General features: G+C 35.0%; 1 protein-coding gene across 1 annotated transcript in view; it reads left to right on the top strand.

Moving 5' to 3' along the window:
• HNRNPLL (heterogeneous nuclear ribonucleoprotein L like) overlaps window positions 1-22394 on the top strand; it is a 38430-nt gene extending 16036 nt beyond the window's left edge. Inside the window, exons 4-13 of the mRNA XM_054509686.2 lie at window positions 1189-1269; window positions 2515-2616; window positions 2702-2774; window positions 7022-7093; window positions 11518-11735; window positions 14581-14702; window positions 15170-15371; window positions 16651-16708; window positions 16799-16897; window positions 20077-22394. Of these exons, the coding sequence (XP_054365661.1) occupies window positions 1189-1269; window positions 2515-2616; window positions 2702-2774; window positions 7022-7093; window positions 11518-11735; window positions 14581-14702; window positions 15170-15371; window positions 16651-16708; window positions 16799-16897; window positions 20077-20132 (1083 nt within the window). The 3' untranslated portion in view covers window positions 20133-22394. The remainder of the gene's footprint in view (window positions 1-1188; window positions 1270-2514; window positions 2617-2701; window positions 2775-7021; window positions 7094-11517; window positions 11736-14580; window positions 14703-15169; window positions 15372-16650; window positions 16709-16798; window positions 16898-20076) is intronic.
• The last annotated feature ends 817 nt before the right edge of the window (window positions 22395-23211 follow it).

The following is a 23211-nucleotide window of genomic DNA, read 5'->3' as shown; positions in this document are numbered from 1 at the left end:
TGTTTCTGATAAGGAATTAGACAGACTTGTTAGAAATAATCCAAGAAATTTCTCTCACTTGCATGCCAGCACGTGTTAAGAGCATCTACTAGGTAAGGACAGAATCCCAAAGATGTATATATTATAAGTGGTTTTGAGATAACTTATTAAAAACCTGTCTGATTTACTTAAAATTTCCTGTTTCGCCCTTTAAAAAAGTGATATTAGCAGAATTTTTACAAAGGATTCATGTCCTGAACCAGTTAAGTTTTCTACTTCATAATGAGATGCTGTTTCATAATAAGCCAGTGACAAGGACACTTTATTTTTGTGATGAATAGTATATCACAGTAAGGGAAGCTTCAATTAGTATGATTTCAAGTAAGGATATATGATATTGGGACATAAAAGAAAGCATAAGATACTATTTAAATTAGATATTTACCTCTGTAATACTTCTAGACTTATTAATAAGCAGTATTAATTAGTATTAATTACAGTATTTGATGTTTGGGGAGAAAGAATGTACCTAATCTAGTACAAGTATTCTGATTTGTTTATGGTTGTATCCCTAGAACCTAATGGTGCCACTGTGTTAATTGTAGGTGCTCAAGAAATTTCTTGATAGTTGAAGAATTGTTCTTAAGTAGGTATTTAAGTTCTCTCTTATTTAATTCAGAGATCTTGTTTGCTGACATCTAACATTGTATAAATGATCTTCCCAGAATCTTTTCTCTATATAGTCATTGTCCCTTGAAAAATGAATACCAAGTTGATCTGTTACTACTTCTTAATAAACATTTATTACTATAATTCAAGGGATTATAAAACAATCTGGAGTCACATTTGGAAAACAAAACAAATTAATTGATTATAGTTTCGGTTTACTTATTGTGTATTGTCAGACATTATTTTAGGTACCTTTTAAAATAAGAATCAAGGATTTATTTAGGAGATAAAATAGGTAGCAGTCCTTTTGAAATGTTTCATTTTAACTTCTCTAATGTTGGATATACTGTATGGGTGAGGAAATAACTTTAGAAGTGTAACAGTTTTTAAAAGTTTAATTAGTAAAAGTTTAATTAGTAATGAATAGAAATGATGTCTTGAGGTTTTGTTTTTTTTTTTTAAGTTGAAAAAAGCGGGGTGTAATTTTCTTGTTTTTCCAAATATAAAATGTGAAGAAATCTTGTTTTCTTTCCTTCATAGGATGTTTTATACACTGTATGCAACCCTGTTGGAAAAGTACAACGTATTGTTATATTCAAGAGAAATGGGATACAGGCAATGGTTGAATATCCTTTACTTATAAATTTTTTTTATTGATGTATAAGATTTCTGTGTAATATGGTCTTATTTTTTCCTGCTTACTCATATCCTGACAAGTGGTATTTATTCTCAGTTCTTCCCCAAAGATCTACTTGTTTTAGATTTAAAAAATGAAACTGCAGTACCCACAGATAAGAATAACTTGCTACTACCTAAGAACATTCCCGTACTTCATCTCACAGTATGCTTTGTCTTTTTAATGGGGAAAAAATAACATTATTTGATAATATGTACATTTATACCTTTTTATTTTATTTTATTTTTTAAAAATTTTCTTACTATGTTCAGTTAGCCAACATATAGTACATCATTAGTTTTTGATGTAGTGTTCAGCGATTCATTAGTTGCATATAACACCCAGTGCTCATTTGTACCTTTTTAAAATGTATCCCAAATGGACTATTCTGACTCTGTCCTTAAAATAGGTAGTTTGGAAGTACTAAAACTTTATAGAGTCAGTAATACAAAACTCTTCTTCCCTTTTTTGGTTGAATTTTTCAAATGGTCATGGTTTATGTAAAAACTTTTTTGTTAAATTTAATTGTTGAGTAAAAAGAGCAAGTTGCAAAATAGTATATATTGTATAATCCCATGTAAAGATATAACTATCCCCCAACCTTGTGTGTACATGTGTATGCATAAAAAAGGTGGGGGCTATACAGCAAACTCTTAATAGTGCTGACTTCAAGCAAGGTGTTTTTGTCCCTTTTTTTTTTTTTTTTAACCACTTTGGTGGTTTGATTTTTTTAAACAACTGTAGACCCAAGTAATTTTTTAAAACCAATAAAATGAAGATAGTTAAATGATTATAAAACTCTGCCTTCTCAGAAATATATAAAAATCAAATATTTGTTTTATATAGTTTTGGTTTTTTGTGACATTTTTCCTCCTTTAAGAGTAAAATATTTCTTGTTTCAAGATAGCAGACTGTCGTTTACCAGGGAATGGGACCATGCTCCATTTCCCCTCTTCTTTTCAATTTATAAAGTACTTTTGATTATTTAGAAGGATTAATGTAGATAGTTTGGTTTATTATGTTTTCTTTGGTACCCTGGATCTTAAAAATGAATTTGCCTAAAATTCATCTAGAAATTTTATTGGTAAAACATTTCTAGAAGGGAGAATTATGTTTATTTTCAGTCCTTTTCTTAGGCAGTGAATAATGATTAAATATTAGACACCTTAAACCAAATTTCCTTAATAGAGCTTATGTTTGAATCAGTCCTTTGTGCCCAGAAAGCTAAAGCAGCACTCAATGGAGCAGATATATATGCTGGATGTTGCACACTAAAAATCGAATATGCAAGGGTAAATATTTTTTCAACACTTTGCCAAAGAAATATTTATGCTTTGGATATATAATTTGAGCTTACTTTCTTTTTAATCTTAACAGCCAACTCGTCTAAATGTTATTAGGAATGACAATGACAGTTGGGACTACACTAAACCGTATTTGGGAAGACGAGGTAAGTATTTTATGCATTTTAGAATGTACTTAAATCTGCTGACAAATTTTTACATACAGTTAGATTCCTTTTTCCGGAGGTGAGCTAGTTCATTCAAAAGAAAACCTTGTTGGTGAATGCTTTTGTTGCAAAAGGCCATGTAATGCTGGAAAATAACCTTGAAATTAGTGCCCCCTACTGGTATGTACTGAGTTATTTATATTTAGTTCAACAAGGAGCCCACACATACAGGCACGCCCGCAGTTCAAGGACTTGCATTTCTCCAAGCAGCTCTCTCTCTTTGGAGGAGAGGAAACTGATTCAGAATATTCCTTACAAACTGCAAACTTGCACACTGCTTCTCTATGGAAAGGACTTTTCCCCCAAGCTGGACGAGGCATTAAGAAGGATAGAGGACTCCAGCAGGCTGACTCTACACTTCATCATGCACAACATCGGCATCAGCAAAAAGCCCTCTGAAAAACTCAGACTTGCAATTCACCTTGACTGCATACTGCATGCACCATCACCCCAAGTTTTTAAAGGAGGACACTTAACAGTACTTCAGACTTGCATGGGATGAACACCATGATAGACTGTGCCCATTTATTCAAGTTGTATGTGTTAATATTGGTCTGATTTCCCTTAAGGTTTCAGTTGTAGAATTTAAGACTTTTCACTAACGGGTACTAGACTTTATTTACAATGTTGTAAATCTTAATGCCCATTAATGTAACTGTTTTCAGCTTAGATTTAAATTGTTAACTGGCAAATAACCAGGGCCAATTTATCTATAGGTCTTGAGAACTGCTAATGCTCAACCAATCCACACAGATATTAAAGATAAGAGGATTAGAAAGGTGCACATTTGCTGCACTTAAATTTACTCTCTTGGGGTTTTTTCCCTTAACTGTGGACATCGAACAGATTAACGTAATGATGAAAAGTTGCATTATATGTAAAAGATGGTTTCTGTGTGGTTTGATTTTTTGTAAAGTGGCTGTTTATAAGTTGTTACTTTTTGTAACGATTTAAGGTTATCACTCATGTTAATTTGTGTAACTAGAAATTTCGACATTTCAAATGTAGGTGAAAGTAACATGTCTGTTCAAGGTAGACTATATTTAAACTTGATAAATCTTAAAATAAGAGCATTTCATTTGAGATGCATTTTCACCTATAACTTATAAATGCTAGATTTCATGAGCATAGATTTGACTGATAAAATTGTTCAACTAACTGTGTGGCAATTCTGGAATATACAAATTAAAATGTGGATCTTGTAAAAACAAGGGGGCTGCAGTATTGGCTACACCTCAACTACAATATCAGTGTTTGAACCACATGTTGAAAAAACTCACCAAGATGAGCATATCTGTAAAAGTCCATAAAGTAGGAAAAATTTTTATGGCATCCAAAATATCTTGGGCAGTAGGGACTCAGTAGTGCATGTACTCTTGCCAAAAGAGAAAATGAAGGACAATGTGATGATCCTTTGCATGTTCCAGTATTTAGAACTTTGGCTGATTGGCCCCTTTAATTCTCAATTCTTAGGAAATCATCTTGCCTTATGCATGGGGTTGCAGAGGTTTGTATTGTGATGCAGCTTTGGCTGGACCCCACATTTTTCCCTATTTACAAATCTGTTTGGCATAGGCTTGGTACAGTTGAATACAGTATTGGAAAACAAAGCCTTAGTACTCAAACAACAGAACAAGTGGTTGATGAGAAATCTCTCACTTCTGTCAAATTACAGTCTGTTATTGAATACTTTTTTTTTTTTTAACTCATTTGAAACAGTGAGTTTTGGTTACATTTCTCTTAATGTCTCTCTCTTTTTTTTTTTCTCTCTTAATGTCTCTTAAAACATTTGTAGATGTGCTTCTTATTTTAATAGTGTTTACATCTGTTCTTTTAGGTCTAAAGTTTCCACAGAGCCAGCTTAGATTAGTTTTTCATACAAAGAATTACAATCAGAAAAGGTTAGAAACGTGTGAGGTAGATATTTAAATAGTGAAATATAAAGAAGTAGTAAAGCAGAAGTTTAGTTGGTTTTCAAGGGAAAAACATTCTTGCTTTCTAATTCCTGATACTTGTCTGGCAAGACTAGCAGTTTCTGTTCTTGTTTTTGTAGTGACTTCATCTTCCACTCAAGTTGATACTGAATTGTAACTTTTTCTACCAAAAAGAACTCTGTAATAAATATAACCTCATTTTTTAAAGTCCCTTTTCAGCCCAAATTACATTTTAGTGCAAAAAGTTCTTAACCTGGACTCCAGAGAATCATTCCAGAAATGTTAAACAAAAACTTGTGTATGTGTGCATCTTTTTGGGGAGAAGGTGTACAGTTTCCATCAGATTTCAGATGAATTCATGAAAAGTCACAAACCACTATTTGTAGACTGATGTGATCAGTATTTGACTCTTCGGCACACTTCTGTTTTATGTGACCTTTTATTAGGTAGTGAATGCTTCGAATGAAGAGAATTATTAATAATGAGAATGTTTGGCTGAAAGATACCTTGGGAGACCATCCACTCTAACTCCTTCATTTTATGAATGAAGATTGTGAGTTTCTGTGATTATACAGTGAATTAGTGGTTAAATTGGAATCTTCTGAGTCTAGTGCGCTTTCCTTTATATAGCACACTCTTAACTGTATCAATAAAACTGAGCCATGAAGACATTATGGTGGTTTTGGTTAAGATTCCTTAGATCAGATAAGGAATTGCATGTAGTGTTTGGTGGCATGCTTAAGTAGAAGAATATTAACAGAAGGGATTAGCAGACTGGATTAATTCAGGAGGAGTGGGACTTAAATTATGATGCTGGAACCCATGTAATGGAAAGAAGGAACTGTGAATGACTGGAGAAGAAATGACTTTGGGGAAATGGAGGGAGGATCTTGATAAATTGGAAGCATTTGAGAGTATTTTTGGAGAAAGACGAAGTCTGTGAGGCCCAAATGGGATAGAATATGGGTAAAGAACCAATTTCTATACAATATAAAAATTATCTCATTATTTAGGACCAACTGAAAATGTAAGGGAAAGTAGTGAGTACCTTGTTATTGGTGTTGGGTAAGCAGAGGGCTAGATAGTTCCAATTGATAGAGATGGTGTAAAGAGAATTTATACACTGAATAAAAGTTGAATAAGATGACCTCTTAGGTCCCTTTTATAATGCTATGATAACTTGGAATAGGTACTTAAAATGATACTTCTCTAGGCTGAAGTGAAAATTATTTCTCATCTCCCATAAACCTCATTTGTTTAGGTGACTAAGGATTTATAGAAAGCCTTTCTATGAATTTTCAAAGATTAGAATGACCAGACTCATAAGCTACATTAAAAAAAAAAATCTTATTTGGTACTATAATTTGATCAGCAAACTTTCTAAAAGTATTGTACAGTAATTTCTAAAATTTACCAACCAAAATAGGAAGTGCTATTTTAGAAACTTACAAGTAATTTTTTTTTTGATGTCTCAAATTAAATTTAGGAAAATTGGCATGCCTTTCCTGAAAACGTAGCTAGAATAAAAATTATTTTTTAGGAGTATTGTAGTACTCTCATCCAATAATGTAGCCCCCTTGGTTAGCTTTATCTTGGCATATTTAAACTTTGGGGGGGTGCTCATAGTCCTGCCTGGTGTTAAGGTCTATAGACAATGACCAATCCATGATATAATATGGGCCAGTGATGTGCAAATTTCCAGCTCTCAAGTCAGTAGGTGTTTGTAAATATGTGTATATACATACAAAATACTCTGTGTTTACTGATTGTGAAACCATGTAATACAGGTTGTTGTTGGCTTATGCTGAACTTCTTGAAAGAAGCCCACTTTGAAAATGTGTTGCTGTTGAAGCTAATAGTATGATTCAGGTACTGTCTTTCAAAAGTACTGCACTTAAAGCTTGTTTTAAAGACATGTATTGGTAAAAACTTCTGTACAGTGTCAAACTCTAGCATTGTGTATGTTCACTTTCTGAAAAGTATCCATTCTTTCCTTAAATTTGAAAGTGTGATTGTATTTGGCATTTGCCAAAAAGATATTTCAAGTTAAGTGGAATTTGTTAGATAGAATTACTTCCTTAAACTCTTGGTGTTTGTATTTAAATTGGATATGAATGGATGTTTAAAGTTAACCAGGAATCATATTTCTTTTATGAATTGTAATGGATGTTTTGAATGGGTGTTTCCCATGTGAGTACTCTGTTAAGTACTTGGGTCAAAATTGTTAAAACCATGTTTCTACTTTTGTGTCAGATAGAGGAAAGGGTCGCCAGAGACAAGCCATTTTGGGAGAACACCCTTCTTCGTTTAGACATGATGGCTATGGTAAGTTTGTCAAGGCAGAAGGAAGGTAGTATAGATGAACTATTAGAATTTTTGCATTTCTGATGAAGAATGGCACATTTCTTGTCTCTATTTTTCCTGCTCACCTGACTTGGCTTATAGGGGATCAGTCCCTTATAATGTACTCCCAAGGAGTTGTCCAAAATCCTTTGTTTTCTTAGGATATTGATATATCATATAATCCTTGAGATGAATGAGAGCTATTGGTTGGGGATTGAAAGCTTTTTTACCATTTTGGTTTGGTTTGGTTTGGTTTTGATTAGTAATGGGCTCTGGTCTATTAGAGGACCAAAGGGAAATACTATTGGTTAGTAAGTATATTTTCTTCCATTCTAGCAATTATGAACAAAGAGGAACTTTGAGTAATAAAGGCAAAAAGAATGGGGCATTTGTCAAAAAGAAACATGTTTCTGGTTAGAGCCTAATTTTTTAGTTCTACAGTTGGTATTTTGGCTTTGGCAAAATTTGTTTGTATTTAATTCCTCTTTTAAAACTTCTCAGTTTTAATGTTTGCTGTCTTGGTAAGATTAAGATCATGAAACCTAGAATATTCTTCCCCAGGAAAAAGTTAGGTATCAGACTATTGTCCTTGTAGGGGTAGATGTTGAGAATTGCTATTGATAAGACTTTTAACTGGTTATAAGTTCTGTGTTTTTTAATCTTTTTTAGTTTTTAGTAGTAGTTATTGGCCCCACCTATTCTGTGGTTTAAAGCTGAAGTACAATGCTATTTGAAGTGGTAGAAGATAGAAATTGCTATATTGTACTCTCGGGATTTATCTTCGAAAATCTCCCTGTGTTGCCTCTTTTCAAATTGCCTACCTGTTTGAAGACTCTCTTTAGCCGTGAGTTTTAGCTTATTCCTTAGTGTCGTTTTTTGAACTCTGGGATTTAGTACCTCTGTGTGTGTGTGTGTGTGTGTGTGTCTATTTGTTCAGGTTGCTATGGTAGTCTATATGGCAGAAGTGATTGAAACAATCTCTTTTTTTTGTCAAAACAGTAAGTGTGGTATAGAATGAAAATCTTCCTACTGTTGTTTTAGTGAGTTCCTTGATCATTTTTCTTAGCTGTTTCTTTAACAGCATAAATATTAAATCTGGTCATATGGATAGTTCTCCTGCAGTAAAGAAACACTTATTAAGAGCCTCCTGTGCTTTCCATAATGGAAGGTTACAAAGAGTTGCTAACCACAAGTTTGTAGTGTAGTTGTGGAGTATATGTGTCATGGCAGTCAGCGGAAGGCTAAAAACTGTTTAAATATTTTGCCAAAGGGGTCTAGAAAAATCTGTGAAAGAATAAATGAAGGACAAACAACCTTACTGTGGTAGTGTTGACACAGACTATTTTCTCAGTATGGGTTTTCAGGTTTGCCTTTCTTTATAAAATATATCTTACTGAAAAATTGTATAAATAAAAATATATGCATGCCGAGAAGAACTTTGTATTTTTAAAAAGCCTATTGTGAAATTCTTTGTCAGTTTCATACTCTAATTGATTTTGCATGTTTGTGTGTGTGTACATTTTAATGTAAGCTTACTTAAAGAGAGGTGCAAAATTCTTTGCATTGGCAGTTAAATAGGGTCCTGCTGAGGAGGAATGGTTGTGGTGGGGTTGTGTAGGGGCATCCATTCTGAGCTATGTCTATTGAAACAGTTAACTCTCTGAGGATAACTTGTTCTGCTTTCCTAGGGGAGTATAGGAGGAGAGAGAGATAAATAAAAAGAGGTGGAGAAGAGAAGTAAGGTGAGGAAATCAGGGGGAAAGCGAAGAAGATGGGGAGTAGGTGCTAGTGATATATTGAGCCTTTTTAAAAACTGTAAAGCGTAGCTGTATCCCTTCAGATCAGCAATTCAGCAAAACAGGTGTTTTTGCATTTTGGTGTCGTATCATGGGTGGCTTTTCCTTTATGATGGTATATGAGAATGAGGGAATAGAAAAGCCTTAATTATTTAATTAAATTTATTCATTGGTTTATTACAGCAGTATAAATCTGTGCTTTCAGAATTCTTTAAATCTTTTACTTTGGGAAGCCCTGTCCGATGAGGGGAGGTGGTAGATGTCCTTATACTTGAAAAATATTATTTTTACCACTTTTATACAGATTTATTTTCTGTGGGTCTAAGAAAAGTTTGTATATTAATTGCAAGCATCTTTGGATATGGCTCCTGGACCAAAGATTTTAAAGTACAAGGATGAGAAATGCCTTCCAAATGATAATAATGCCATTTATGTAGCATTTTCCCACATAAGTGAATTTTTTTAATACCTGAAGTACTAGCTTTTTATGCATCAAAACATTTTGTATGAACTTTTTTATGTATAGAAACCTTTAAAAAGATTTTCTATTTTCTTAAACAATATAGGCAACAATTTAAATAGTGTAGATAACGTAATTTAATCCTGATCAGTTATATTCTCTTGCACTGAATTCAGTTGTTACCTATGGCAGTGGATCTCAACATTTTTGGCCAACTTCAGTAGAGTGGAAGTTTTCACTGCCCATGCACCACACATCTTTCTACTTTCTATGAAAAAGAAAATTTAGTGGTAATAGTGAAGTGTCATTACTGTACAAGCAAATGGTGGTAGTGGAGGGACGGTATAGTAGGGATATGTACTTTTGCAATAGGGATAAGAATGATTGATATTTGACCCCAGCGTATATATAAAGTTTAAATTGGAGGCCAAAACATGTGTTGTTACTAACAAGTAACTCACCATGAGCTATATTGTTTGTTTTGATAAACTAATTATCAGCGAGAAGGGCAGTTGAAAACCATTCCAATTTAAGGCAACACTGACGATGCATTGATGAAGTGTTTCTTCCTCCATGAAATTGTAGGAATTCACACTGTGTGTGTGCTCAGTGGTAGTATTGCTGTGTTGTTATGAATGGCAGCTATATTTAGAATACTAAATACTGAGTTGGAGTCCACATGAGCTCTGATAGCATGCTATGAATACCAAAATGTAGTTCTTAGTACCTTACTTAGTAGATGACAAGTATCCCTTAAATAAAAATGAGAGTCAGTAGCATTACATATTCTTTACTTCTTGAGAAATGAGGAAAAGACTTGGGTTTTTGGATTGGTTTCTTGCACATCAGGAGGACCTTTGCATGTTATAAGAGTATACGTCTGTAATCACTAACTCAGGAGCACCTAACATGTATGGGTTTATATTTCTGAGCTATGCCTCCATTTTAGTTGCTGCTGCTTTTTTTTAAATTGAAGTATAGCTGACATACAATGTTATATTAGTTTCAGGTATACAGCATAGCGATTGGATGATTCTATACATTGTGCAGTGCTCACCATGATAAGTGTAGTACCATACAACGTCATTACAATATTATTGACCATATTCCCTCCACAGTACTTTTCATCCCAGAGACTTATTTTTTAGTAACTGGGAGTTGGTACTTGATCCCCTTCACCTATTTCACCGCCTCTCGTCTACCCTCCGGCAACCACCAGTTTATGAGTCAGTTTCTTAGTTGCTTCTCAGTTCTTACGACTCTCTCTTCTTGCTCTTGTGAATGTGCCCTCTGCCTGCTTTTAGTATCAGTTTCTCCAGACTCCCCCATTCCTGTCTGTTCCATTCACTTTAGCTTTATTTTTCTTGTTACTTCCAATCTGTTATGGATGGGAAAACTGGATAAATCAAAGTTGTTTAGAACTACTCTAAAATTAGAAAGTTGATTCTTAATAAGGATTCTCAGCATGAGACATAGATTTGCGTGTGTTTTGTGACAACGGTTTCAGATATTCAGGCATTATTCTGGGTTCTTGATGTTGTTTCAGATAATGCGGGATGCTGAATAAATGACACCTTTGAGTAGGTGAGATATTAATGAAATTAGGAGTTTTGTTTCCTAAATTAGAATTAGGGGAATAAAATACCAGAAAGCACGTTATGGTAAAATATATTCAAGGAGGTAGCTTTTCAGTGGAACTAGAGATGTTCTTTTTGTTATGTCTGTATAGAGATAGTTTCCAAGATTTCGCTCTATATCTTATTGTATTATCCTCCAAAAGGTGTTGGCAGAAGGTTTTTTAAAAAAAAAAATTAAGATACAATTTATACACAGCGACCCAAAGTTTTACACTGATTCTCCCCATCCCTGCTATCTGTGGCCTGATCTTATATACTTTTTTGTTAAACCGTATTTTTAAAAATACAAACTTAAAGCCTGATGTATATGCAGGGATGTGCAGATCAATGTATCTTAGATCTGGTACACAGAAATACAGATTTTATTAATCCCCACAGGTTATTTGAATATTAACACATTTATTTGAGTTTTCCTTGGACATACATCAAACTAGCTAATATTAATAGTTTACTTTTAATGTGGTGAAGAATATCTGCTAAAGTTGTGTTTTGTTTTGTTTATCATTTTTATAGGATCCCATGGTCCATTATTGCCTTTACCGAGTCGTTACAGAATGGGCTCTCGAGATACACCTGAGCTTGTTGCATATCCATTGCCACAGGCTTCTTCCTCTTACATGCATGGAGGAAATCCCTCTGGTTCAGTTGTAATGGTTAGTGGATTACATCAGCTAAAAATGAATTGTTCAAGAGTGTTCAACCTATTCTGCTTATATGGAAATATTGAAAAGGTAAGTTTCGTTTTATATTAATTTCTTCTGCTAGGATATCTAGTAGGAAAGTTTGAAAAGGCAACAAATACATGTGTCTTCCCCTTGTATTAGGAACATACAAGTTCTTTTAGTAGTAAACCACATAAGCTAAAAATTCATTAGGTAGGAGCTTTAGAAATTGTTTTTTGTTGGTAAGTGATCAGTATAGGTTGTTGGTACTAAAAATACTTTAAAAATAGCTAATATAAATAGAAGTCCAAAACAGTAGTTTAATTAATTACTAGCCTGTATTTTTTTTATCATTGCAAAGTGTTTCTAGCACTTAACATGTCGAACTATAGAATTCGAAAGAGGAGTACTTTCATGGTGCTTGGCCACAAGTCATGAATTTTAGGAGAGTTCTAGATTTAATTACTTGCCTCCCAAATGCTAGATTTCCAGTATCTTCTGAGGAACAATGTGCTTTTAGCTCTATCAGTATTTGAAACTGACAAAATGTGTTCAAAACTTTATCTGGAGGCTTACACTCAAAAAGTAGCAAAATATTTAAATTTTACATATTTTAAAGATCTTTAAAGCTATAACCTTATTTTCATTAGACAACCATTTCCCCAGATCTGTGCTGTTTTGTTCATTGATATCTCATAAATATTTAAAATAGTATCATAAAGTAGATACTTAAACTATTTTCTAAAGAATCATGGAAATTTTTTTTTTTTTTTTAAGATTTTATTTATTTATTTGAGACAGAGAGAATGAGAGAGAGAGCACATGAGAGGGGGGAGGGTCAGAGGGAGAAGCAGACTCCCTGCCGAGCAGGGAGCCCGATGCGGGACTCGAACCCCGGGACTCCAGGATCATGACCTGAGCCGAAGGCAGTCGCTTAACCAGCCGAGCCACCCAGGCGCCCCAAGAATCATGGAAATTTAACTGGGGAAATGATGGGTCATCTTAAGTTACCAATTGTTTGCTACACTTGCCAACTTGAGTTTCAGTACTGAGATAATGTTATTTTTCTCTGTTGTTTCAAGTGATTTTCGTGTTCTTTTCACAACAGCAAAAAGGTACAAGCATGTGAGTCATAAATGGGTGGGAGCGGGAGCATGGCTTCAAAGTTGGTGCTCTGAGTTCTTAGTTCATTCATTCTAAAGGAAAGGCCCCTTGAACTGAGAAAGCAACCCAGAAAATCGCTGGAACAAGAATTTTCTCAGCATAACCATTTGACCGCATTTAGAAAAGAAAAGAAAGAAAATCCCACATTGGTCTAGGGATAACATATGGGGTGTTTCTGCTTATATAACTTGCCAGGAATACATGGACAGATTTAGCAACACTGGGAGAAGGAGTTCAGATTTTTTCACACAGACATTTATCTTAGACACCTAGGTGTTAGTTAAGGTTTAGGAACTGCATGTTTGATAACTAAATGGCTTTAATGTGTATTTTAACCTTATCACATAATGTTACTTTTCTCTTCGTGCTTTTCACATTTGTAGACAATCAGATCAGTCAGTTAAATCAACATCTTTAGTATATCTTTGTCTTTTCTGTTATGAACTAATTGTCTCATGATTTAGAAACCTAAGTCATTTTGTCTAATAAACTTAAAAGTTTTCTGTGTGCTATTTGAACAATTCCAGTCTCACATGTCAAAAAAAATATTTTAAACAATCTATTATGATACATGAAACTTAGGCTATGCTAGTCCTTTAAAAGACCTATATACAGGTAAGTATGCCTCACCTTTTTTTTAGATTTACAAGTACAAGAGCTACATATTTAACATAAGATATTTATTTAGTCATTGTTAGATTTGTAGGATGTTATTGGATTAAATCAAGGTATAGAAATTTTGCCCACAAGAAGATAATTGATTTCGAGTAAAGCTGAAAAGTCCTGCTACAACTGAGTTTTGTTCAAGTACAGGTATAGTATAAAAATGCTGGAATAGCCCATTAAAATTGGTAGTTGCAAGGGTGGATATAAATGCTATGCTGCATTTGTTATGTAAATACCTTTGTAGTATTTTAAGGCTAACAAATAAATATTTCAAGGTGTCATGAATGTTCGTGGTACAGAATAGCTATTGAAGGACTTTCTAAGGGGTAGGGGGTAGGTACTATGCTGAATGATTATCATATATTAACCCATTTAACTCTTACTACTATAGTGTTACCTACTAAAATTAGAATAATATAAGAGGCTAAGTATGGCCTCTGCCCAAGATGCCATGAAGAATTGTGAAGTAGGCCTGTTTTTAAAACGGCCCCTACCTTGTACAAGCCTTCCTACCGGCCATGCTGTCTCAAGGCCGTCATGCATTATTTCTTACAGCATCTTGTTTATTGCTTTAACAGCATTCTGAGTAGTTGGGAATTATTTTTTACTTTTAAATTTCTGACCTACCTACCAGATATAAGTTTCAAGAAGACTGTGTCTATTACGTTTACCATTAATACCCAGTATCCAGCACAGTGTTTATCAAAACATTAGCCACCTAATAAATGTTTGTTGAATGAATAAATGTTGATGAACTGTACCAGGTATTATCACTGTCTCTGTTTTATAGGGAGATCTGTGGCTCAGAGAAGAAAATCACCCCAAATCACACAATAAGTAGCAGAGCCAGGGTGAGCCTGTGCTCTTCTTCATTGTGCTACACAATAGAATTATAGGCTTCCTTTTTAACTTTGTTGAATTTTGGTAAGAGTTACGAGTGTCTAACAGCACAGCAGAGTAAAGTCAAGATTCCAGGTGATCTTCTGTATTTGACCTCAACCACTTAAATCATACTCTCTTTCAGAAATTCCGTTATTATAGAAGGGAAATAAATAGTCACCTTTTTGGGATTTTGTATTTACAGGTAAAATTTATGAAGACCATTCCTGGTACAGCACTGGTAGAAATGGGTGATGAGTATGCTGTAGAAAGAGCTGTCACACACCTTAACAATGTCAAATTATTTGGGAAAAGACTTAATGTTTGGTAATTATCTTAAAAGTGGTACATTTTAAAAGTATTAAAAAAATCTTCATTTTTATTAGAGATACTAATTTCAATTTCAGAATATTTTAATGTAATTGAGAGCACATTTGAAACTAGCACCTATAATGTTATCATTTTAGACAAAGTATGTTAGGTTCATATAATTCAGGTTTTGCTCACCTATACCTAGTTTTTAGTGTTATGATTATAAAGCAGCATGTTAAAAATGGGCAAGTTTTGTATAAAGTTTCCTAAACTATAAGAGTGATAGATTATAACTTAAACTAAATTTAAGTATTCAAATAAATGTTTAAAATATTAAATAACTCAATCCCATTTAAATAGCTACATTTGTCTTATTTGTTAAAATTGATGCAGGCATAGATATTAACCTTTTGACACTGCCTACTTGTTGCTTTTTATCTAACAAGGTATCTTCTATACCTTTTTTCCTTCCCAACCTTTAGTGTGTCTAAACAACATTCAGTTGTTCCAAGTCAAATATTTGAGCTGGAGGATGGTACAAGTAGCTACAAAGATTTTGCAATGAGCAAAAATAATCGCTTTACAAGTGCTGGTCAAGCATCTAAGAATATAATCCAGCCACCTTCATGTGTGCTGCATTATTACAATGTTCCATTGTGTGTCACAGAGGAGACCTTCACGAAGGTAGGTGCTGAAATACAGCTGTGTAGAATGTTTCTGTTTCTTACTTTAAAATTTATAATATTTTAGCCTCATTTTAAAGTCTTGCTCTGTTCATCATCTGCTTTTGATATTATTAGTATTTTGTTATTTAGTTCACTCTTTGACCATTGTACTTTTCTGGCCTCCATTCTGCATTAGCCTTTTTAGTCTTTTGTTGGTTTGTGGCTCGGTCTTTTTGAGAGTCGGAATTAGAATGAGATACCTGACTTCTGCATTCAGAGAGTTCTTTTATTATGCCCTTAAATCTTGCCCATAACAGGGGGCACCTGGGTGGCTCAGTCGGTTAAGATCCTGGGATCGAGTCCCGCATTGGGCTCCCTGCTCAGCAGAGAGCCTGCTTCTCCCTCTCCCTTTGCCCCTCCCTCCCACTCGTGCTCATGTGTGCTCGCTCTCTCTCTCTCTCTCTCTCGTAAAAATAAATAAAAATCTTTAAAAAAAAAAAAAATCTTGCCCATAACAAAATTTTATATATCCCTGCCTTTTTGCCAAACTGTAGGAAATGCTTCAGAAAAGAATTGATTTTCTGGGAAAATTTCTGGGAACTCCACTCTGTCCTTTAGGTACTAGATAAATCCTAACAACTCTGAGAATACATATTTCAGTTATAAATCTGTGGTTTTATTGTACAGCACTAAATTATTTACATAGTTTATAGAATATCACTTTTTAAAGTTTATTTTCTCATAGAACTTACCAATCTAAAAATATGTTTGGGGGCGCCTGGGTGGCTCAGTCGTTAAGCGTCTGCCTTTGGCTCAGGTCATGGTCCCAGAGTCCTGGGATCAGGTCCTGCATTGGGCTCCCTGCTCAGCGGGAAGCCTATTTCTCCCTATCCCACTCCCCCTGCTTGTGTTCCCTCTCTCCCTGTCTCTCTCTCTATCAAAAAAAAACAAAAACAAAAAACATGTTTGATTTAATTCATTCATGCCAGACTTAAATGCTGCCATAAAGTTTATTTTCCTTTCTTCCAGAGAGAGAGTGAGAGCATGATGAGCACATGAGTGCACACAGGGGGGCGGGGAGGGGCAGAGGGAGAGGCACAGAGAGAATCTTAAGCAGGCTTCACGCTGGGGCCCAGTGCTCACGACCCTGAGATCATGACCTGAGCTGAAATCAAGAGTCGGACACTTAACCAACTGAGCCACACAGGTGCCCCCATAAAGTTTACTTTCTAAAAAAGTAAAAGGCGGGAATATTATTTTGGCCATATTTTTAATGGAGTTTCACATTTCTTTGACAGTTATGTAATGACCACGAAGTTCTTACATTCATCAAATATAAAGTGTTTGATGCAAAACGTAAGTGCACATGCCCTCTTTTTAAGTTTTCTGGTTAAACTGATGACAAGCACGTAACAACTGGATTTGTGTTTCTTTGTTTTGTTTTAGCTTCTGCCAAAACACTTTCTGGGCTATTAGAATGGGAGTGCAAAACTGATGCAGTAGAAGCCCTTACAGCACTTAATCACTACCAGATAAGAGTTCCAAGTAAGTAAAATTGTGTCATAATTATTCAGTAGGAGTTACTTTAGAAACATCGACAATAATTTTAAAATAACACTTACTGCTTTTGTTTTTTTTTTTAATAGAGAAGTATGAAGAAAAAAGTCCTACAAATCCCACAACCCACACAATCCTTGTATTAGTTACCTATTGCTGTGTAAGAGATTACCACATTTAGCATCTTAAAACAGCAAACTGAGGGTCAGTATTCTATGTACAGTTTAGCTGGGTGTTTCTAGCTTAGGGTCTCTTGAGGTTGCAGTCAAGCTGTTGTCTGGGTCTACAGTCATTTCAAGTCGTGATTGGAGATTGGGAAATCCATTTCCAAGCTCATTTATGTGGTGGTTTGCAAGTCCAGTGAATCTACATTGGCCCTTTCATCATGGTGGCTGGCTTCCTTCAGAGTGAGTGATCCAAGAGGGATGAGAGCAAAAGACTAAAACAGAAGCCACAGTGTCTCTTATAACCTAACATTGGAAGTGACATACTATCACTTATGCTGTATTCTTGTGGTCACACAGACCACCCGTGGTACAGTGTGGGAGGGGACTGTACAGAGCTGTGAATACCAGGAGGGTAGGGATCATTGGGGCCATCTTGGATGCTGGCTTCCACAGTCTCTGTTGATCTTTTTAGAAGAAAGCAATACATACATTTATGTGGTTAAAAAACTTAAAACAGCACATCAGGTACAAAATGAAAGTTAAAGCTTTCTACAACTTCTAACCAATTGTCTCCTTTTATTCCTCCTCCTCGGTGTATGTATATCTATATTTTTAAAAGTTATACAAAATGGTTCTTCTATACAACTCTTCAGTGCCTTGCTATTTTCACTTAATATGCCTTGGAACTATGTATCAGCACTTGCAAAGCTATTACTTTTTTTTTTTTTTTTTAAAGCATACGCAGAGTAGCTATTCATAGTAGAGATATACCACAGTTTGATTTACCCATTTCCCCACTAATGAATACAGTTTTTTTCCAATTTGTTTTTTCTATTACTATAATACAACATCCTTATCATTGCACTTTTTGTATTTGTAGGGCAATTTCCTAGTAGTGGAGAACGTAAAGGTTTATATTCTGATAAATGTTGCTAGATTGCCCTTTAAAAAGGTTGCACCAGTTTACATTTCTACCTGTGGTATGTGAGAATGCCTGTTTCCCAACACTCTTTACCAACACTGAGTCTTGTCAGATGTTGAATCTTTAACCAGTATGATAGATGAAAAATGGTATTCCATTGTTTTAATTTGTATTAAATGAAATTGTCACTGTTTATTCTCTCCAGAATGGTAAGCGACCTCTTTTTCTACCACACAAAGTATGCTCAAGTATTTAACTTTTGAAGCTTTGTGCTGTGTACTTTATTTTGATTCTGGATCTAAAGGGTGTTAAACCCTTATTTTTCTAAATAGTGGGAGAAAAAAATATTAATTTTATTAGGTGTGATGTGGAAAAAGAAAAATACACACTGACAGATTTATGGGTAGAATAAACTTATCTAGGATTTAGTTTAAAATATTCCAGCTCCCAAAATGTGTGTCGGGTAGGTAGATGAAATAAGACTGCCAAATGCTGACAATTATTGAAGCTAGGTGGTTTATCATATCAATCTATATATTTTTTTATGTTTAAAAATTTTAATTAAAAGATAAAAAATAAATAGGAATACTTCCTTTCATTTAACTTTTAGTCACAAAAGTAAATTTTTTTTTTTTAAAGATTTTATTTATTTATTTGAGAGAGAGAGTGAGAGAGAGAAAGAGCACAAGAGGGGGGAGCGGGAGAGGGAGAAGCAGACTCCCTGCCGAGCAGGGGCGGGACTCAATCCCGGGACTCCAGGATCATGACCTGAGCCGAAGGCAGTCGCTTAACCAACTGAGCCACCCAGGCTCCCACAAAAGTAAATTTTAAGTAGTAAATCAAGCCTAATATTTGTTAGAAGGTTTTTAAAGGCTTTAAAATTATATGCATATTTGAGACATACCCAAGATGTATTTTAAACTCCTTGGAGGCAGGAACAGTTATTTATCTTTTCATCCTCTCCAGTGCATGCAAATACTTGTTAATTTATATGCTTTTTCCTTTATAGGAATTAAAATTTTTTTTAATATGTTAAGATACCAGAATTGTTTCTTTGTATAATTAATTGAGGAGGAATTATCTCTGCCTGGTCTGAGAAGTTAAAGAAAAATGTATAAAATGGAAAAATTTTTGTGGCTTATTCTCTTGTTTTTTGTTGTTTTTTTTTTTTTTTGAGTAATTTTAGAATTTAATACTAGATCTCCTGGAACTTTTTCAGCTTATTAATATCTTCCTGTACATTCCATTCTTACCCATTTCCCAGCCTGTATTTGAATTTTTTTTTTTTAATTTAAATTCAATTAGCCAACATATAGAACATCATTAGTTTCAGATGTAGGGTTCAATAATTCATCAGTTGCGTATAATACCCAGTGCTCATCACATCACCCTATTACCCCATCCCCTCTACCCACCTCCCTTCCAGCAACCCTCAGTTTTCTTTCTTTTTTTTTTTTAAGATTTTTTTTTTTTTTTTTTATTCATGAGAGACAGAGTGAGAGAGAAAGGCAGAGAGAGAAGCAGGCTCCCAAGGAGCAGGGAGCCCGATGCGGGACTCGATCCCAGGACCCTGAGATCATGACCTGAGCCGAAGGCAGACGTTAACCATCTGAGCCACCCAGGCGCCCCCCTCAGTTTGTTTTTTAGAGTTAAGAGTCTCTCAGGGTTTGTCTCCCTCTCTGATTACTTCCCATTCAGTTTGAACTGACTTTTATAGAGGAATTGCCATTCTAATATATTCTGCAAAGTGAACTTTGCTGATGGACATAAGCCCAATACCATACTGTTTATCTGTAATGATTAATTAATTCACTAAGAAATATTGAGTGTCTCTATGTGTCAGATAAGGTTTAGAGCAGTAGGAATGTAGCAGTGGACAAAGTTCCTACCTTCATGTAGCTTACCTGCTGGTAGAGATGTACAAAAGTAATCTTCCCCTTACCTTACATGGAAATTTTCCTTCTCTATGTTTCCGCTTCTGATTTTATAAAAATGTGAAATAATTTACTCTGCTAATTCAAGGTAATCTTGAAAGTTTGATGAAGTGACCTGTTAACTTTGTTTTTTAATTTTTGCAGATGGTTCCAATCCCTACACATTGAAGCTGTGCTTTTCTACATCATCCCATTTATAAGAAGAGAAGAGCATGTTAGAATTTATGTTCACCTTTATTACAATTTTAAAGCTACACTTCATTAAAAAGAAAACTAAGATGGTTGATCTAATGTTGCCTTGCTTACTTTGATTTAAGATCCTGTTCTGTAATAAACAAATATTTTGCCTTGAGTAAACTTGTTGTAAAGTTAAATATTGAATTGTTTTCATTTTAAAATAGAATGTCCTAATGTAGACTATCTACAGCTTCCTTGTAGATTACGCAAATATATGATTTCTAATCTTATTATTTTTCTTCCACAGTGAAAATATATTTGCATTCTTAATGCTAATTATCTGCAAGTATTTTTCCATTGTGTATGAGATTAATGCAGGTGAAAGTATTGCATTTTAATATTATAGAATTCCTATTATATGTTTAGATGTTTAAGTATGTTGCAGTTATTCATATTAAACATAACTTGTATTTATTAAGTATTTTAATCAAGTTTGAGAATAACATTGCACACAATGAATTTTAAGTACTAAAGATTTAGCTGATTTTATATTTCTGAAAGGCTAACAGACATGGATACACTTGTACAGTATGCACTCAAACTTATTTAAATTGGTGTAATTTTTTTTTTTTTTAAGTCATTGTCCATTTGTATTGCCATGCCTCTGTTTCTAGTTCCAGTTTGGAGATTTTATAAAGTTACAACAATGAGTTAATGTGTTCATCTTCATTTGTTGCATGTGACTTGATCTTGAAAACACATCTGGTATTTGGCATTAAGCTTTTAATAGAAGTTATGATTAATAATTCCTAACCTGAGATCCATGAATGGGCTTTAGGGAGTCCCAGAACCCCTTAAAATTGTATGTAGAATTTTGGGTACTTGCATTTTTATTTTTTACTCTTGAATCCATCAGTAATATATGTATTTTTCTATATGGTGCAAGGTGTAAGGATCTAATTTTATTTTTATTCCAAACAGATAGCTATTTGTTTCAACACCATTTATTAAACATTCTTTCTCCCACTGGATCTGTTTTTTTTCCTTTTTTTAGAAAGAATATATCGTAAGGAAGGTGTAAATAGGGTGTAAAACATGGTATTAAGAGACTATATATACGGGCGCCTGGGTGGCTCAGTCGTTAAGTGTCTGACTTTGGCTCAGGTCATGATCCCAGGGTCCTGGGATCGAGCCCGCATCGGGCTCCCTGCTCAGCGGGAAGCCTGCTTCTCCCTCTCCCACTCCCCCCTGCTTGTGTTCCCTCTCTCGCTGTGTCTCTCTCTGTCAAATGAATAAATAAAATCTTAAAAAAAAAGACTATATGTAGCACACTTGAGTGCCTTGGTGGCTCAGTTGGTTAAGCGTCTGCCTTCAGCTCAGGTCATGATCCCAGGGTCCTGGGATGGAGCCCTGCATTGGGCTCCCTGCTCAGTGCGGAGTCTGCCTCTCTCTCTCCCTCTGCCTGCCACTCCCCTTGCTTGTGCTTGCTCTCTTTCTCTCACTCTTGTAAAAAATAAAATCTTAAAAAAAAAGAGAGACTATAGTACACTTGTTATCAAATTCATTTTTTAAGATGAGTTAATTAATTTGACATAGCGCATAAGCAGGGGGAGAAGCAGGCTCCCCACTGAGCAGGAAGCCTGATGCGGGGCTCAATCCCAGGACCCTGGGATCATGACCTGAGTTAAAGCAGACAAAGCTTAACCAGCTGAGCCACCCAGGTGCCCCCAATTCATAGCTTTTTTATAATAAAAATGTGATATAGCCATTTTATATTTATCTTCAAAAGAGGGAAAATGTTTCATCTACCCAGATTAACTGAATAGTTGGCAATAGCAGTTTTGTGATCTTGAGACTTTTAAATTTGCAAGTAGACGTTCCATTTAGATCTTTTGTAAAAGTTTTATTTTGAATTTTAACTTAAAAGAGTTTGCCTTAATCCTTTTAGAAATGAGACAGGGGTTTAAAAAGTTTAGAGCTATTGAATAGAAAGTTAAGCTGGAAACTAAACACACATTAACATTTACTTCCCCTTGAATTTTAATAGCTGCGGACAATGTCCCTTTAGCCCTCTAAAGACCTAGAAAAATTTAAATTCAGTCCAGAGGCGTTTTAGACTCTTAACGATGGAATACAGTATGTTTTGCCGAGGGTAACTTTGTGTACGAACTCTAAGTGTATGGTACTGTGTTGTGTATGTACATTCCTCATTCATTCATTGCCAATGTAAAACCTAAGTTTACCTAACTCTACAATAAACAAAGCTTTTTTCCCCCTTCCCTCAATACTTTTCTACATTTATTGCAAAATTAAGATGTCTTAATTTTAAAAGATAACTTCTGAGTTTATGTAATAATTGTCTCCTTCTCTTCCCCTCTTCTGAAAAGTAATGGTGATGGTTATAGATTATTTTGTATTTTAGGAAACAAAAACTTGATGATGACAGGGCTTATTTAATTTAGATTTGGTTTATTTTTTATTTATTTTTATTTTTTAAAGATTTATTTATTTGACAGCACAAGTAGGCAGAGTGGCAGGCAGAGGGAGAGGGAGAAGCAGACTCCCCTCTGAGCAGGGAGCCCGAAGCGGGGCTCGATCCCAGGACTCTGGGATCATGACCTGAGCCGAAGGCAGACGCCTAACCAACTGAGCCACCCAGGTGCCCCTTTAGGTTTGGTTTAAGTGGTATTGACTATTTTTTATTTATTTTTTTAAAAGATTTATGTGTTTTAGAGAGAAAGCACAGGGAGGGGCAGAGGGAGAGGGAAAGAGAGTCATAAGCAGACTCCGCGCTGAGCATGGAGCTGACGGGGGACTAGATCTCAGGACCCCAAGATCATGACCTGAGCCGAAACCAAGAACTGGTAGCTCAACCGACTGTGCCACCCAGGCGCCCCTAAGTGGTATTGACTTTTAGATATGAACTCTTTCTTAATTCTCTTTCCCCAACAAAATGATGAGTAAATTCTTCAGGTGTAAAGTATGTTTAAAAAAAAAAAAAAATTAGCACAAGCAGGGGGAGCGGCAGGCAGAGGGAGAAGCTGACACCCCACTGCGCAGGGAGCCTGATGTGGGGCTTGATCCTGGGACCCTGGGATCATG

Source organism: Mirounga angustirostris, unplaced genomic scaffold (assembly GCF_029215605.1).
Source record: "Mirounga angustirostris isolate CCGP_5_RB_7025 unplaced genomic scaffold, mMirAng1.0.hap1 SCAF_10, whole genome shotgun sequence".
Taxonomy (NCBI): domain Eukaryota; kingdom Metazoa; phylum Chordata; class Mammalia; order Carnivora; family Phocidae; genus Mirounga; species Mirounga angustirostris.
Note: the sequence above shows the minus strand (reverse complement) of the source record. Positions and strands in the feature narration are given on the sequence as shown.